We start from the raw sequence: 17,011 nt of genomic DNA on the forward strand, positions 1-17,011 counted from the left end.
CGTGGGAAGTGGAGTCTTTAAGTATAATTTCTTTATTTTTCTCAAAAGGAAAAATGTGTTTGCATTAAAAACAAAGTTGTTCTGCAGTGGATGAAAACTATGATTTCTAGGTTAAACAGTATTAGTTTAAACCTCCTCGCTATGAAATCATTATAAACTCTGGATTTGTGCTTTCTGACTCTTTATGAGTTATTCACACTTCATCACATGACCTTGAAACCCGACAGTCCAGACAGCCAGGAGAAAAGGAAGCAGTGACATTTCAGACAACTTCATGGGTGCCTTGAATGCACCGCCACCGCCTGCTTCAGGCGCCTTACGTGAATTTGAGCGTGCAGTTCTGCCAGTCGAAGGGGAAGTAGTTGACGTTGATGGAGCAGGAGGAGCGGAAGATGGCGGGAGGTAACCAGTAGCAGAGACCAGTGTTGTCCACCAGTACGTTGCTGTAGTAGGCCACCTGGAACTGGGCGTCGTTACTGGGGGAGACGGCCGGGAGGGTTAGTCATTATTCTATTTATTTTAATTCATTCATTACATACAGTAATGACAGTTAGTGGTTTTCCTTACAGGGAATGAAAAAGCAGAACATTTAAAACGATGTAGGAGAAAACATTACTCCAATACTTTAGACGTCCAATAATATATTCATAAATAAATACTTCAGTGTCTAACGTAAAGTAAATAAACGGATCTCCCATCTACACATATACACAGATAATTATATACAATAATAAGTAACTAGTATTTAATGATAACTAAGTAAATAAATGATTATGCTTACTTCTGCATTCTCCCGTGTATTTTATATACAAATACACATCAAAAGGTAGAAGACAGCGATTAAAAGATAGTAAAAATAAAAAAGGGAATAATAATGATGATAAATTAACCATAAACAGAATATTAATAATAATATAATTCATAATAAATAAAAATATAATAGAATAAATGAAAAAATACTAAATATATAATAAAAAAATAAAACATTGGAGAGGAGGGGATAAGAATCATGAATAGTAGAAGTACTACTACTAGAAGTAGTAGTAGTAGAATCAGTCTGTGTGATTCTACACTTAGTTTTTACTTAGTTTTACTTATTATTCTTGTTCTTTAACCTGCTGTGGCTCTAATAGACGATCATCTAAGTTTATCTAATCCTCAAAACAGAAACTTCTACATTTAGAGATTTTGTTTTCAATAAATGTGTTTTTTCTTCCTAAATTTCTGCAAAAACAAAAGCAAGAAAAAATCTACAATGAGTTTGATTGAAAATCCCCCAAGCACTTGAACACACCACCAAGCACCTCTTGGTATTAAATAAATAAAAGTTGATGTTTTGGAGGACGAACCGTACTTGTTTTCCAGAACGATCTCCGGCAGCCAAACCATGTTGGTCGGCAGACGAAGCATGTCGATGCCATCGAACTCCGTCACGTTCCAGGACAGCCGGCTGTCAGTCCAGGTCTACACACACAGAGACACACACACACACACACACACACAGACACACAGAGACACACACACACACACACACGTTGGACAGAGTATCCAGGATCGCTCCGTGTAAAGGGAAGAGCAAACATTCACTCACATGATCGATCCACACGTTTGTCAGCAGAGTCTCGTCGACTTCTTTCTACAGAAGAGGAAACAAAAGCAGAATTAGGAGATGAACATGTCTCTTCTTAAACGAGCAGCGTCAGAACGGGCTGCTGTGATTGGTCGACTCCTCCGCACCAGAGAGATGAGGTTGGAGAGCGTGAGGGCGAGGTAAACGTCGACGGCGTCCTGCTGCCTCTCCACGGGACGCAGCTCCTTGTTGTATCCTCGCTCCTTGATCAGGTAGTTGATCAGACGCTCCTCCTCGTTCCTGGCCCAGCAGCCTGACACACACACACACACACACACACACACACACACACACACACACACACACACACACACACACACACACACACACACACACACACACACACACACACACACACACAGAGACACAGAGACACACACACACACACACACACACACAGAGACAGAGACACACACACACGCACACACACACACAGAGACACACACACACACACACACATACACACACACACACACACACACACATACACACAGACACACAGACACACACAGACACACACACACACACACACACACACACACACACACACACACACACACACACACACACACACACACACACACACACAAGTTCAACAAAACAGCACCATCATTTTTAAAATTACCCTCAAAACCTTGAAAGTCACGTAGTATTATCAGGAAAATGTACTTCTAGTAGAAGTACTGATGGTGCAGTAAAAGTGTTTACTGTTTATAAACAGTGTGTGTCTCTGTGTGTGTGTGTGTCTCTGTGTGTGTGTGTGTGTGTGTGTGTGTGTGTGTGTGTGTGTGTGTGTGTGTGTGTGTGTGTGTGAGTCCACATTTATGCTCCAAAAATGTTTTTGGATCATAAATGTGGACGTTGCATGTGTTTGGATGGTTGATTCAACATCACCACATCTGGAGATACGTGGTTTTACCTGGACAGGAAGGGGGATGAAAAAACAAATCTGATTATTTACTTCTCAGATGTATAATATTCGGTACAAGTACCTCAGATTTGTACTTCAGTAAATGTACCTGGTTACATTCCATCAGTAAGTATATTTCTATTGCAATTGAAAGGAATTCAACTAAATACAAAATAATACATTTCCAAGAAAATGTGATTTTCAGAAAACGAATGCTTCATTTTGACTCATTAATGAAAAAAATAACTAAAAAATAACCACACACCCACCCACCCAACACACACAGACACACACACCCACCCACCCAACACACACAGACACACACACCCACCCACCCAACACACACAGAGACACACACCCACCCACCCAACACACACAGAGACACACAAACACACGGAGGAAAAGAAGCAGCGTCCGGAGTGTGTGAATACTTTCATGCCGCTCATATTTCAGGGCAGCTGCTCCAGCTTCAGTTCTACACACCAGCTGAGAGAACCAGCAGACTTTCCCAGTACTCCCAGTTCACCACACAGACACTTTGTTTTAACTTTATTCTTCTTTCTGACACGTAATCCTTCCTTTAGAAGGACTGAACCAACTGCATTCATATTTTACAAGTAAATCCAAGTTGACATTGCTGAGAACTAGAAATACATAAGGAAAATATGACTTATATTTGTTATACTTTAAGAAGCTGAAACCTGTTTATTTTTGCTGTTAATTTAAAAAGACTTAAAACAATTAATCAATCTGAATTCTTTTGTTGTTAGACTACATGATGAACTGACGTATGACTCCCAGAGTTTGTATAATTTCACAGAGCTGCACAAACAACGTCCTCAGTGTTCCTCCACCTTCTCCCAAGCCAAATTCAAGCACTTTTCAAGCACTTCAAGGTGCATTTCCATGCTTTTCCAGCCCCTTCCAGCTGTGGTAAACTCCATATTTGTATCAATCCAATGGTCAGTATTCAGTCTACTTATTATGTCACTTGTTCATCACATTAAATGAGATGTTATTGTCCTCTAAACAACCAACATGATGTTTGGAGACAGCTTTTTACAGAAGGACCACAAATGAAAGGAAAACTAATTCCACTAACAGATCCACAGAAATATAATCACCAACTATTTTCATCATCTGTTCATCATCAAAAGTCATTTTTCATAAAGAAATGTCAGAAAATGCTGTTTTCAGTCCCTCAGATATGGAGATCTTCTTTCCTCTGTTCTATCATAGATGTCATCATATACAACACACATTTCAAGACCTTTTAGTCTAAATCCAAGACCTTTTAAAACCTTGAAAACACCACACTAAGATTCAAGTGTTTTCAAGGATTTCCAGCACGAACCCTGAGTCCTGATAAAGAGAATTTCACACAGTTTGAGGGGTTTGAGCAGAGAAAGACAAACAAAGGTTTGCTGCTTCAACACTGAACTACTACTACTACTACTACTACTACTACTACTACTACTACTAGTACTAGTACTACTACTAGTACTACTACTAATAATAATGGTGTTTTGCTGGACTCACCGGGAGGCAGCAGGGCGAGCAGGAAGACGGCGCTCAGCACGGCAGTGAGAGGCTTCATGGCCGGAGTGTGCGAGTCCCGTCGGCCGCCGACCTTCTGTCGGCCGGGTCGGTGTGAGTGACGGCGGCAGCTGCAGAAACAAGGAGGAGAAAATAGAAACTCACCTCCGTCTGCACGGGAAGTCAGACTCACGTCACAACAGAGAGTCCAGTTACTCCACAGACTCCCAACATCACCACATACACTTCAAACCAAGGAGAGAAGCTGTTGGCTTTTAAAAGATTAGAGTGAATATTTATTTATCAGGTATATAAGTACATTTACGACATCTCAGAAGCAAACAATGTACTTTTATTGCACTACATTTACTACAACTTTGCAGATTCATCAATTATACAAAATATAGTAAACAACAAGTTCTGATGTAATGTTATAGATCAAGAAAAAAACTTTTTACATTTTTAAAAGCAGGACTTTTACTTGTAACAGAGTAGTACTACTTCCATTAAAGTAAAATATCAGAGTACTTCTTCCACCACTGGTAAAATAGATTTAAATTATATGTTTGAGGTATTTTATGTTATTGTTCCAAGTATAAAATGTATTATCGGTGTACATTCTGGTTCTTCATTATTGCGTTTTGTTTAAAAAGGCTGACGTATAAATATGTGATGTTTTAACTTTCAAATACCAACATCTGAAGCTTTTCTTTGTCAGGATGTATTCTCACACTGTTTTCCTAAATATGTCCAGATTTATTAGAAAATACAAACGTATTCATTTTATTCCAGGTTTAAGAGGAGCAAACTGTGTAAGTCCAGAGAATAAAAACATTTAATTTATATCTGCACATTAAACCGTCATGGAAGCTCAAACGCTAAAGAGACGTAACGAGAAAAACACGTATTAAAGTCTGAGAAGTTCATTAAAAACAAACACCTGTTAAATACTGTGTTTATATTTAGATCTCCTACTAAACATTCATAAAAATAACATAAGGGATTCAATTGGATGTAATTTACAAAAGGATTTTAAATAAGCGGCTACAAATACAGAAAGGTCATATATTTACCAATGAAAACAACATGACGTGACTCTGAAAACACCAGTTTATTTGAATATTTGGAGTTTAAAATGTGAGAGCAGTGTGGGGCCTGGACACTCATCTGTGGGCGGAGCCTCCTCACAGCGACAGGTTGACGTCGCTCTTCTTGCCGCTGCTGAGGCTGTGGATCATGGCGATCATGGACGAGTGTTTGTTCAGCTCGTCTTCCCTCTGCTTCAGCTTCGTCTCCAGCTGGCTCTTCTGCAGCTCCAGAGACGACGCCTGCAACACAAACGCCACAGAGCAACACGTGTAAATTCATGTCCCGGAAAAACACACGTTCTGTCCTTCAAGTCCAAAAAACTCAGTTCAGATAAAAGAAAATGTGTCGCCGTTCAACAAAACGTGCTGCTTCCTTTCTTTAAACGTGTTCTTCTTTGCTGATTTTGTGGGGTTTGGTTTGTTTTTAAAGTCACTGTTTTATCGCGATTGTTTAAGCTGCGATTATTAGTCGATCGACAACCGATTGATCGTTTAAAAGGAATCTTTTATGCAAAACTGGCAGAAAATGCTGATTTCAGCCTTTCAGTTTTCCTACTTCTCTGTTTTCTATCATATTGACCTGATAGTCTTCAGGTTTTGGACAAAGATACAGGCCGATGGGCTTTCCTTTGACATTTTTGGACCAAATGATTAATCAATTAATCCAGAAATTGATGGCAGATTAATTGATGATGAAAACATCGTTGGTTGTGGTTCTGTTTTACTGAAGTCAGTTTTGAGGACTTGAGGAAACTAAAAAGGTCCATTAGAAGTTTGAATCTTCCGTGTTTGACTTGTATATGCAACATTGATTGGACTGATTGATCAAACTGATTGAAGTATGAGCCCTGAACCCTGCAGCGTTTATCTGGCTGAAGAAACAAACGCTCCTCCTCTTCATCACCTTGATGCTGGCGTCCTTCCTCGCCTGCTCCGTCTTGTTCAGCTCCTTCCTCAGAACGTCGACCGTCTCCTCCAGATCTCTCCTTTCCTGATCCTTCTCCTTCAGCTTCTCCTCCTCGGCCCGTAGTTCTCCTCGCAGACCTGAAGGGGGAGACAAAGGGCTGAATGTCGGTGGATTCAGGTTTCTCCCCAAAGTCCTGTTTCATGGAGAAAACGCCTAAAAGAAACCTCCTTTATGTCACTAAAGTTCCCTAAGAAATGTTTAATTTCCTCTCAAATGATACCAAAGTGTTCATATATTAAGCTTGGCTTCTTTTGTTTTTGTAATAATAAATTAAAATGCAACTTGACTGATATATTCCAGGACCAGGCCGATACTGAAGGGAAGGGGGGGCAGACTGTCAGACCCTGCTGCAGTAAAATGAGAGGTTTTCTAAAAAGGGACTCTGGTGCTCAACAAACACTACCGCTTTTGTCCACAGGGGGCACCAAAACGACACAAGGTGAAAGTTCCTGGCAGTAAAATCCCAGCTAGTCTGACCGACGTCGCCGTCAGACCAACCTGCGACGTCGCTGTTCTTCTGCTGCAGATCTGAACGGAGGGATCTGACCTCCTCTTCTCTCTCGCCCAACGCCGATGCAGTCCTGAGACACAAACACAGTTTAGAGACCGGAGCCTTCCACTCTGAAGTTTGCTTTCTGAGGGATTAATGCAAAGAGGAACATGCAGATACTTTTCGTGCTGCAGTAGCAGCGATTCGTGGTTCCTCCTCAGAGCGTCGCTGTGTTTGGTGAGGGAGATGTGAGCCGCCTGCAGCTCCTTCAGCAGCCGCTCGCTCTCGTTGAACCTGCAGGAGATCCACCGTTACACACTGAACGCCACAAACATGGAAACCTGCACCTCAGGGTGCCGTCTCCCAGGTTTCCAAGGCCTGAACCTCAGGCCAAAGGTCGACCGCTGGATGCTGCATTTGTTTATCTCACATGTAGAATTAATTACAGAAATTATTCTGTTTGAATGTGTTTAAAACTAAAATGCAGACATTGTGGGTGACATTTCCAGCCCCCTCCTCTAAAAAACACAAAACGGAAAAGAATTTGATGACTTATTACGCAAAACAAAAGTGCTTCATCTAAAACTGCTTCTTATAGTTTAGAACAAATTAAGTAACAATTACGACTTTTAAAAACACATAAAGAACACTGTGCTGCACTATTCTTAGACTTATCAAAGGCTTTTGACACAGTCGACCACTCTGTTTTATTACAAAAGCTAGTGAACATAGGATTTTCCTCAAAATCAGTTAAATGGTTTGAGAACTATCTGAGTGATAGAACACAAAGTGTCCAAGCTGACGGTTTATCGTCTAGCTGTAAGAATATACACTATGGTGTCCCGCAAGGATCCATTTTGGGTCCTATTTTATTTATAGTTTATATTAATAATTTGTGTTGCAATGTTACAAATACAAAATTCCATTTTTACGCAGATGACACCATTATGTATAGCTCTGCTTCATCCTTAGCAAGTGCAACTAAGGACCTCCAATCGGCTTTTAATGTTGTTCAGCAAAACCTACATGGATTAAGACTTGTACTAAATATTGACAAAAGCAAAATGATCTGCTTTACAAGAAGTAATATAAAATCAGATATGGATGACAACCAGATAGTTACTCTAAACAACAAAGTGATAGAGCGAGTCGCAACCTACAAATACCTGGGCTTTTTTCTAGAAGAAAATCTCTCTTTCAAACACCACATTGAGTGTCTTACTAAAAAGCTAAGAATTAAACTGGGTTTCTTGTATAGAAATAAATGTTGTTTTTCTTTTGGTGCCAGGAAGAAAATTGTCCAAGCCGTTCTTTTATCTGTTATTGACTATGGTGATATTTTATATATGCATGCAAATTCATCATCTCTGAAAACGCTAGATTCTGTGTACCATGCAGCATTACGGTTTGTCTCAAACTCTGGCTTCCGAACACACCGTTGTAAATTGTATGAGAAAGTTGGTCTGTCTTCCTTATACACCCGTAGGATGGAACACTGGTATATGTTTCTTTATAAGGCAATATTGCACGATCTGCCTCCGTATTTGTGTTCTCTAATGGTTCCTAAAACAAACAGTGCTCGTATCACTCGGTCTAGCAGTTTGATTATGTATAACGTTCCTCGGACTCGCACTACGTTTGGTGAAAGTGCTTTTAAATCTTTTGCCCCGTCATCATGGTGTAAGCTACAAGAACACCTTAAACTGGAATCCCTAATCACTCTGAACAATTACAAAAGCAGGATCAAGGACTATTTAACCACAAACTGGACACTGACTTACTGCCAATTAGATTGATGCTTTGTCACTTTTTATTGTGTTTGTGTCTGTTTTTAGTGTGAAATTTTGTGTTTTTGTTGTTTTTAATGTGAAACTTTAAATGTTTGTATGCTGCCTTCTTGGCCAGGACTCTCTTGAAAAAGAGATTTTGAATCTCAATGAGAATATTCCTGGAAAAATAAAGGTTAATAAAAAAAAATAAAAAAAATAAAGTGTGATTTAATAGCTTTTTCTCAGTTGTATCGGTCAACGAATGATAGAAACCCAGCAGGGACAATAAAGCTGTATGCAACAGTAATATTTAATGAATTAACGTAACTAAGCAACTCATTTAAGACATGTTGTAACCGCTGAGGGAACCGACTTGCAGATTCAGTGGATTGATGGGAATCTGCGGCGTGTTTTCCTGCCTCTGACCTGTTGAGCAAGGCGTTGTAGGCTCCTTTGAGGGCCTGGTGCTCCTCGGAGTCCTGCTGCAGCCTGGCGTTGTGCTGCAGCAGCTCCTCCGTGTCGGCCTTGGAGCGCTCCACCTCCAGCACCTGGTTGCTCAGCTCCCCCTGCATGTCCTCGCGGCGGCGCTCCGCCTCCTTCAGCAGGCAGCCCAGCTTACAGGCCTGCAGGCCGAGACCACATCCTTAGACCACATGCTTAGACCACATGCTCAGATCCGAGTCTGGGAGGCCACGGAGACGGCTTCATTTTAACATTAAAAATGATCAAAACAACATTACCTCGGCCTCGGCCTGAGCTCGTTGGAAGCGATACTGAGCGATGAGGCGGTCGGCCTGAGAGAGAGCCAGAGCCTTGGCCTCCAGCAGGTCCTGCAGACGGCTCTCCTTGGACTGATGAGACACAACAAACATCACAACCCACATAGACTCACAAAGGCAGGATTTGACTGCACGACTTTAAACAGTTCTAAAAGAAGCAGTTTATTGAACATGTCATGGTGTTTGTGGAGGAAACGACGTACTCACAGCAAACGCCGAGAGCTTCTGTTCATAAACGTCGATGATCTCCGACACGTGCGAGTCCTTGACGTGTTCCTGCAGCTGGAAATACATTCAGAGCAACATAAATATACAACAGTCAAGAAAAATAACTATATATATATATATATATATATATATATATATATCTCCTCATAAACACACTCACACACACACACAAAAACACACACCTCCAAGCCGTTCTGGATCTTGTCAGCCAGACTGTGGACGCTCCTGCTGGAACCACCAGAACAGTCCAGGATGCTGGAAGGCGGGACTTCCTGCACGGCGACGCGTTTGACGGACAGCTCGGCCTCCCTCTGGCGGTAGGCGTTGTTGGCGGCCATACTTTCTCCCAGACTTTGGAAACAGGGTTTGATTAACGGAGACCGTTTCACGCCAGCAGACGTCAGGATGTTTGTGTTGGACATTATTCTTTTAAAATGAGCAACAATTAGTGCATGCAACGACCTATAAGGGGAACCTTTCACACATGTTGAGAATATAAGACCAACTCTTATATTAACTCATCAAAGAGTATGCTTAAAGGAATACTAAACTCCCAAAATCATCATTTATGTATCTACCACCCTGTGCTGCCTCAAATTCTTGAAGGAAAGGTCGTTTTTCTCGTAGCCTACGAGTGTTTTAAACAAGTTAAAATAAAGAACGTGTTCGGAAGTAGTGAGCTGGAAACATGAGGGAACATACTGCACATGTTGTGAGAGTTTGTAGACGGATGTTTTGGTCGAGCGGTTAAAATCGGCCTCCGTTTACTTCAATACATCGAGACGTTATTCTGGGTGTTTTTTGCTTCTTCGCTCAGCGTTGAGGCGTGCGAGGAAAACGTTTCCTTCCAGGAATTCAAGGTAACACGGCGCGATTAACTCATATACAAATGGTCATTGAAGAGCTTTTTTTTAGACATGAAGAGGTAAAATGAGTGACTCACACCAGAGAGGGGAAGTCTGGGAGGGGCGTGGCTTCAAACAACAGGGACAGTCCGGTCTGCACACGCTCTCTGTGGTGGGACGTCAGGGCCAGGGACAGGGGGGTCACTATCCTCTGGTCCTGGGAAATAAAGACCCGGAGAGAGGGGGCGGGGCAAAACCACAGAGCAGGACAGAAGGAGGAAGCAGAGTGGGGGAAAGAGGGGATGTTTTTACAGAGATCCCCTCAGAATCACAGAAAGAAGAGCCCTCAATACGCTGAAAAACAGAGCAAAAGGAGAGATAATCCCACAATGAAATGCGTGTTTACCTGTAACATCCTGTAGAAGCTGGTCTCCATGTCCTTCACCTGTTGTCTCAGTTTGCTCATCAGCTCCAGAGTCTTCAGCAGCGCGTCAGCACACACCTGACTGCAACACACAACGGTTATACTGAAGGCAAGGTGGCAAACCTCAGCAAAACAGAGTTTAAAAAAAGTTTAAAATCTGCAGTAACGAGAGACACGTATCATAATCCATCACTTTTATTTATTAACCAAGTAATGCTTTCGCCTATAAAGAAAACAGCCGTCATCATTTTACAATCCTTACATGAGATTCTTTAAAGGCTTGTTTTGTACAACCAACAAAACACAACATTTAAAAATAGGGGAAATCAGAAAATTCTCACAGTTGATAAACTTGAACCAGTAAATGTTCAGCTTTTTATGCTTAAATGACTTAAAATTATTAATCAAACACCAACATTGTTGAAGCTAAATTTATGTTCATCGACTATATGATTAACATCTTCGTACCAACAAAACATTTGTAATATTTCAGATCAATAATCATGTTTTATTAAGTAATAAACACACTTTACAATGACTCGTATCCAACCTTCAAACCCTACAAACTACAGAGATAAATACTGTTAATCACTCACTCACCTGAGATCGTTGTCGGAGCCAGGGCGGCAGGTGACGGGGCTGTCGCCATGACAACAGGAGAGCAGGGCTTCCACCTGAGAAAGGCAGAGCTGAGCGCTCAGCTGATGGGACACCAAAGACCTGGTGGAGTCCTCGGTACACAGGAGTGGAGGAGTTAAGGCGTCGCAACAAAGACATGTGTAATGTAACACACACACACACACACGCACACACACACACTCACACGGACCAGCTGGAGGATATTGAGCAGCAGGCTGGTGACATGCGTGATGCGGTGGCAGTGTTTCCTCAGGTGAGCGTCTCCCTGTGCAGGATCGAGGTCCTTCGGCAGCGCCAGCAGGACCGGGAGCAACACTTCCACGAAGCTCAGCACACACTCGGACACACACTCTGCTCCCAGCGCCTCCTGGTGGGGAGAAAAGGTTAAATGTATGTATTTATTTGTAGAATGAAGTGTATTTGATCCTAATGTGGATTTGTGGTTATGTTTTAATCAAGCTGGTTACACCATGATTGCACCTTGAAAACTGGCATTTTAATTTAATCATGTCAGGCTTGGGTGAGACCACGACACCGTGCTGCTGCTGAGATGCTGAGATGTTGCCGTACCTCCAGCAGCTCGTTCAGCAGCTGCAGGGCCTGGAGCGAGCAGGACTCGGCGCCCTCCACAGGCGAGCTCAGCCATTGCACCAGGGCGAGCCCGGGCTCGGCCTTGCGTCCGCCGTCCAGTCCGGCCCCCTGCCGGCGGCCCCCCGCTCTGAGTTTGAGTCCCGCCGCCGCCGCCGGCCTGAAGACCACCTCGCAGAGCAGCGGACGCAGCCCCGACACGCTGCACGTGGCCAGCAGGAGCTCCAACACCTACAACACGCAAGACAGTTTATTCACCCCATGATAAATCCATCAACCAGGATCAGCTGGTGTCTTTTACCTGCACTACACTTCATTTTGAATTATTAGACTTTTATAAGAGCAACTTCACAAGTGAGTACACACATGACAAGTCTAACTTTCCTTTTGATAAGTCTGGTTTTGTTAATCTTCTATTTGATACTTGTTTTTATGACAATTGTTTTTGTTTATTTTTACTTCATATGTATTATCACTATTTCTTTCTCTCCGTGTGTAAAGGTATTTACGTATGTATGTCTAAACAAAACTGTGAAAAATAAGTGTGGGAAAATGTTACATGTGAAACTGCGTGTCACCTTTGCTGCAGAGTCGGGGTCTTTTGATTGCAGCAGTCCTAAAACTTGAGACACACAGGCTGAGAAGTGCTGATACCTTGAAATGGAAAAAAGTGGTTTTAGTTCACTGTCCGATCAAACGCTGAGGTTTGACGCTGTGTGTGAGGACTGTGTGTGTGTGTGAGGACCGTGTGTGTGTGTGAGGACTGTGTGTGTGTGTGTGAGGACTGTGTGTGTGTGTGAGGACCGTGTGTGTGTGTGAGGACTGTGTGTGTGTGTGTGAGGACTGTGTGTGTGTGTGAGGACTGTGTGTGTGTGTGTGTGTGTGTGTGTGTGTGAGAGAGAAGCGTGTGTGTCTGCACGTGTACCTGGTGAGGTTATCTGCTATCTTGGGGTTCTTCAACAAGTCGACCAAAAGGTCAACGGAGTATTTTCGGGTCAGCGTGCCGTCTCCGTTCACGATGATGTTGAACACGAGTTGGAACGTTTGGTGGATGTTCTTTGCATCAAATAGCTGCAGAAAAAAAACACACACAAAACACAAAACGGAGCAGATGAGCACGACCGCCGTAAACCAACTCGTAAAGTCTCACGAGAAGTTGATGGATTTCCATCATCGAGTGACTTGAAAAATCTCTCTAGCTCGCCATCATGTAGCGACGTGAAGAATTGAGCCTGATTTATTTTTTTTAAAGGATACAAACATATATTTAAAAAAAAAATTTATTTATCCTTTATTTTTGCAGGGAGACCTTATGATTCATGATCATCTTATTGAGGATTATTTTTCAGTAAAAAGGACGTTCATCTTTGATGCATTACTTACATTTACATTTAGGTCATTTAGCAGACGCTTTTGTCCAAAGCGACTTACAATAAGTACATTTGTCAAAAGAAGGAAACAAAGAAACCACAACGAATCATTGCTGATAAAGTAAGAGCTAAAAATAGAACAAGTGTTAGGTCCTCATCTGAGTAAACTAGTACTTCAAGAGCAACAGTGCTACGATCAGAGTGCTATAGGTAAGGGTTTTTTTTTTTTACTTATTTGTTTCTTAACAAAATGTAAATTATTCCATGTTTTCGTGCCATTTTAAGATATTTGGCTCTGGTTGAGCTACATTTACATTTTTTATTTTATTTATTTGATCCACCAGTCTTTATTATAACTGTTTTATATTTGTTGTGTGTGTGTTGTTTTTTTTGTTAACAAAAGTGCTTTCTAGATAAAGTAGAACTAGAACAATGCAGATCAGATGTGTTTCTGCCACATCGTGTGATGAATGAACGTACAGACACTCGACGCCAGCGAGCGTCAAAAAGCACACTTCATTCAACCTGAACAGCCAATCAGCAGGAAGCATTCGCATGAGACACGTCGTTAAACACCGTCGAGACTTCTCTTCATCAGACACGGACGAGCTACCTTCTCTCCAACCTTCTCGTTCAGAGTGAGGCTGGCCAGGATGGACAGCGTGAAGACCACCACCGTCAGACTGTTGTGTGCCAGGAAGTTGATCAGAGTTCGGTAGAACGGCTTCACGTTGCCCTGCGAGAACACAGACGCATCATATCAACACACGAGATATCTGAAAGCAGCTTAAAGTCACGTTCATGTCGTGTCCAGACACTCAAAGCCTTTTTTCAGCACAAATACTAGTCTTATTTATTAGTCTTATTTCACAAATTTTAAGTTGCTGTTGGGCTCGATCCAACACACCAAAACGTTCCAGACCACAGCTCAATGTTTAACATGTACATTCTGTAAATGTATGCCTGTTAACATAAGATGAAACTCACCAGAGACTTGATGTGGCTCTGCACCGAGTGGTTGTCTCGACACAGGTTGGCCATGAGGCCGAGGCACGGCATGACGAGGTCGTCGCTGTGAGACTGGCTGTGAGAACGCAGAGTGACGCCGTTAATCAGCAGGACTACAAAGATAGCTTCACGAAGGCATGAAAGACGTGGTTTCTTACATGTTGGTCATGAGGAAAGCGATGAGCTCGTGGATGTAGTTTGTAGACTGGAAGACGCGAGTGTTGTACGTCAGTTTCTGCAGCACCTGCAAACACTGAGATGAGACACGAGAGACAGCATTACTGCAAAGTAAAATCAAAGTATAAATGGGCATCACCTCTTAGTGGACTACGTTTTCTTTAGGAGACTAACTTTTTTTTTTAAATGTTTTCTTTTTCTTTTAAAAAACAAAATGAAAATGGGGGGGGGGGGTTGGACTTACCTGCAGTACCAGGGGCTCTCCTGGGGTGGCGCTGTGACAGTGGATGACAGACGCCAGGGTGCTGGTGAGGTTGTAGCTGCTGTGAAGAATCTCCCGACTGTCATCGTCACAGGCTGAAGGAAAGCCATTTTTAGATTCATATAGTGATAAATAAGCATCCCAGAGGCTAATTGATGTCTTACTTGTAAAATAGGGATGCTTTAGTTAATATCTGCAATATTAGCTTCCTAGTTCAATCCATTATACAATTATAAGTTCCTGAAGTTGGAAACAAATGCATTTTTTGCACATGGCTCTTTTGGGGTCAAATTTCAAAGATCTGTATTTCTAAAATTATAAGGAATAGAAAGCTAATATTTTGGATGTATTTTTGGATGTATAGTGTATATATATATATATATATATATATATATACGTATAGTGTATATAGTATACACTATACGTCCAAAATATTAGCTTTCTATTCCTCATAATTTCAGAAGTGGTACAATGCTTTACATGAACCAGCTGATTTGAAGATATTGTTTTTTTTAGTAACGTGTGACCTTCGACCCAGCAACTGGAACTGATATGTTGATGGTGGTGATGCGCGTATGTATGCAGTACCTAGTTGTGCCAGCAGGGAGATGATGGAGCTCGTCAGGGAGGGGTTGGTGTTCGGGTTTCCAGCCAGCTCCACCAACCCCATCACACACTCACGGGGGAGAACCTGGCCCGAGGACAGCAGCTTCTCACATTTAAGACCCGACACCTCCTGCAAAAACACACACACACACACACACACACACACACACACACACACACACACACACACACACACACACACTTTGGGACTTTACCTCTATACACAGGATTCCTACACATTTTCATAAAGTCAGATTCAAGCACTTTTCAAGCATTTCCAGGTGCATTTCCATGCTTTTCCAGCACCTTCCAGCTGTGGTAAACTCCATCTTTGTACCAATCCATTGGTCAGTATTCAGTCTACTTATTATGTCACTTGTTCATCACATTAAATGAGATGTTATTGTCCTCTAAACAACCAACATGATGTTTGGAGACAGCTTTTTACAGAAGGACCACAAATGAAAGGAAAACTAATTCCACTAACAGATCCACAGAAATATAATCACCAACTATTTTCATCATCTGTTCATCATCAAAAGTCATTTTTCATAAAGAAATGTCAGAAAATGCTGTTTTCAGTCCCTCAAATATGGAGATCTTCTTTTCTCTGTTCTATCATAGATGTCATCACATACAACACACATTTCAAGACCTTTATTCTACATCCAAGCACTTTTCAGACCTTGAAAACACCACACTAAGATTCAAGTGTTTTCAAGGATTTCCAGCACCCTTAAGAACCCTGTACTTAGTCTCTTTTATTACTTCTGATCACACATACCTACATCTACATTCTTGTTTGCATTCAGTGTACTGATTTTGCAGTTACTGTACACCTGTCCGGCACCGACATACGTCATACACGCTGACGTCACTCACCTCCACTTGTTTCTGGACCTGCGCCGCGTTCTGCGCCGTCCTGCCGTCACTGTACCTCTGGACAGCCAGCAACAAAGACTGCAGACGCGTCGTCATGTCCATCCTGTAGAGCAACCAGCTGTTATCTCTAAGGTTATAGCGGCGAGGCGACATTAGTTCAGAATCCGTAGTTAACCGACTGTTTTTACACCCTCCATCTTGAACCTCGTACATGCTAACGCTAGCTAGCAAGCGTAACTTACAGTTTTATACAGACAAAAGCACTTAAAGTAGTTCGAGTGTGGGTTGACATTGTGACCGATGGCTGTATATTTCAAACGATGACATGACTTTGTTTTATGCTCGTGTTTGTAGCAGACTACCTGGAGTTCTGCTTCTTCTTCTTCACAAGAAACATCAACAACCGGCGACGCGACAGCTAGCTTCCTCCTCCCGCTTTCTGACTTCGAACGGGAACGGACCGTACCATGAAGGGGAAAGGAGGGGGGGGGACCCACATTAAATCTACATCGATGAAGCTTATTTTGATTCGTGTGTAATAAAAACGAAAATATTAGAAACAACTAATTGGCTTAATTGTAAATTATACAACACGGGAAGTTGTATGTACGTTTCTTGAGTAAATCAAACTAATGACGTACCCCCTCCGCCTTTAGTTGGCGAGGCCGTGGCAGGATCACGTGATATCAGGGGGCGGTGCAAGAACCAGACGGAAAATGAAATATAAAATACATTTTTTTTATTAAATACAAAATGAAATATAAAAAATACATATATAACATTATAAATCCAAATAAAAATGTTCTTTAATGT

General features: G+C 41.9%; 2 protein-coding genes across 2 annotated transcripts in view; both read right to left on the reverse strand.

The window, feature by feature from the left end:
* chrnd (cholinergic receptor, nicotinic, delta (muscle)) overlaps nucleotides 1-4,230 on the reverse strand; it is an 8,664-nt gene extending 4,434 nt beyond the window's left edge. The window contains exons 1-5 of the mRNA XM_084034215.1: nucleotides 4,080-4,230; nucleotides 1,738-1,883; nucleotides 1,592-1,636; nucleotides 1,355-1,464; nucleotides 321-476 (exon numbers count right to left, since the gene is read on the reverse strand). Coding sequence (XP_083890341.1) covers nucleotides 321-476; nucleotides 1,355-1,464; nucleotides 1,592-1,636; nucleotides 1,738-1,883; nucleotides 4,080-4,137 — 515 coding nt within the window. The 5' untranslated portion in view covers nucleotides 4,138-4,230. The remainder of the gene's footprint in view (nucleotides 1-320; nucleotides 477-1,354; nucleotides 1,465-1,591; nucleotides 1,637-1,737; nucleotides 1,884-4,079) is intronic.
* A 98-nt stretch (nucleotides 4,231-4,328) lies between these two features.
* Nucleotides 4,329-16,615, reverse strand: cip2a (cellular inhibitor of PP2A). The gene is made up of 22 exons (XM_084034214.1): nucleotides 16,561-16,615; nucleotides 16,199-16,301; nucleotides 15,299-15,446; nucleotides 14,693-14,805; nucleotides 14,430-14,524; nucleotides 14,251-14,347; nucleotides 13,877-13,999; nucleotides 12,819-12,964; nucleotides 12,472-12,547; nucleotides 11,876-12,124; nucleotides 11,510-11,672; nucleotides 11,267-11,411; nucleotides 10,649-10,748; nucleotides 10,341-10,459; nucleotides 9,580-9,748; nucleotides 9,377-9,451; nucleotides 9,131-9,241; nucleotides 8,817-9,013; nucleotides 6,802-6,915; nucleotides 6,630-6,712; nucleotides 6,069-6,208; nucleotides 4,329-5,404 (listed from the first exon to the last, which is right to left on the reverse strand). The coding sequence occupies exons 1-22, from the start codon at nucleotides 16,593-16,595 to the stop codon at nucleotides 5,261-5,263; spliced, it is 2,745 nt and encodes a 914-aa protein (XP_083890340.1). The 5' UTR covers nucleotides 16,596-16,615; the 3' UTR covers nucleotides 4,329-5,260.
* Nucleotides 16,616-17,011: the final 396 nt, after the last annotated feature.

Source organism: Eutrigla gurnardus (assembly GCF_963514095.1).
Source record: "Eutrigla gurnardus genome assembly, chromosome: 18".
Lineage (NCBI taxonomy): Eukaryota > Metazoa > Chordata > Actinopteri > Perciformes > Triglidae > Eutrigla > Eutrigla gurnardus.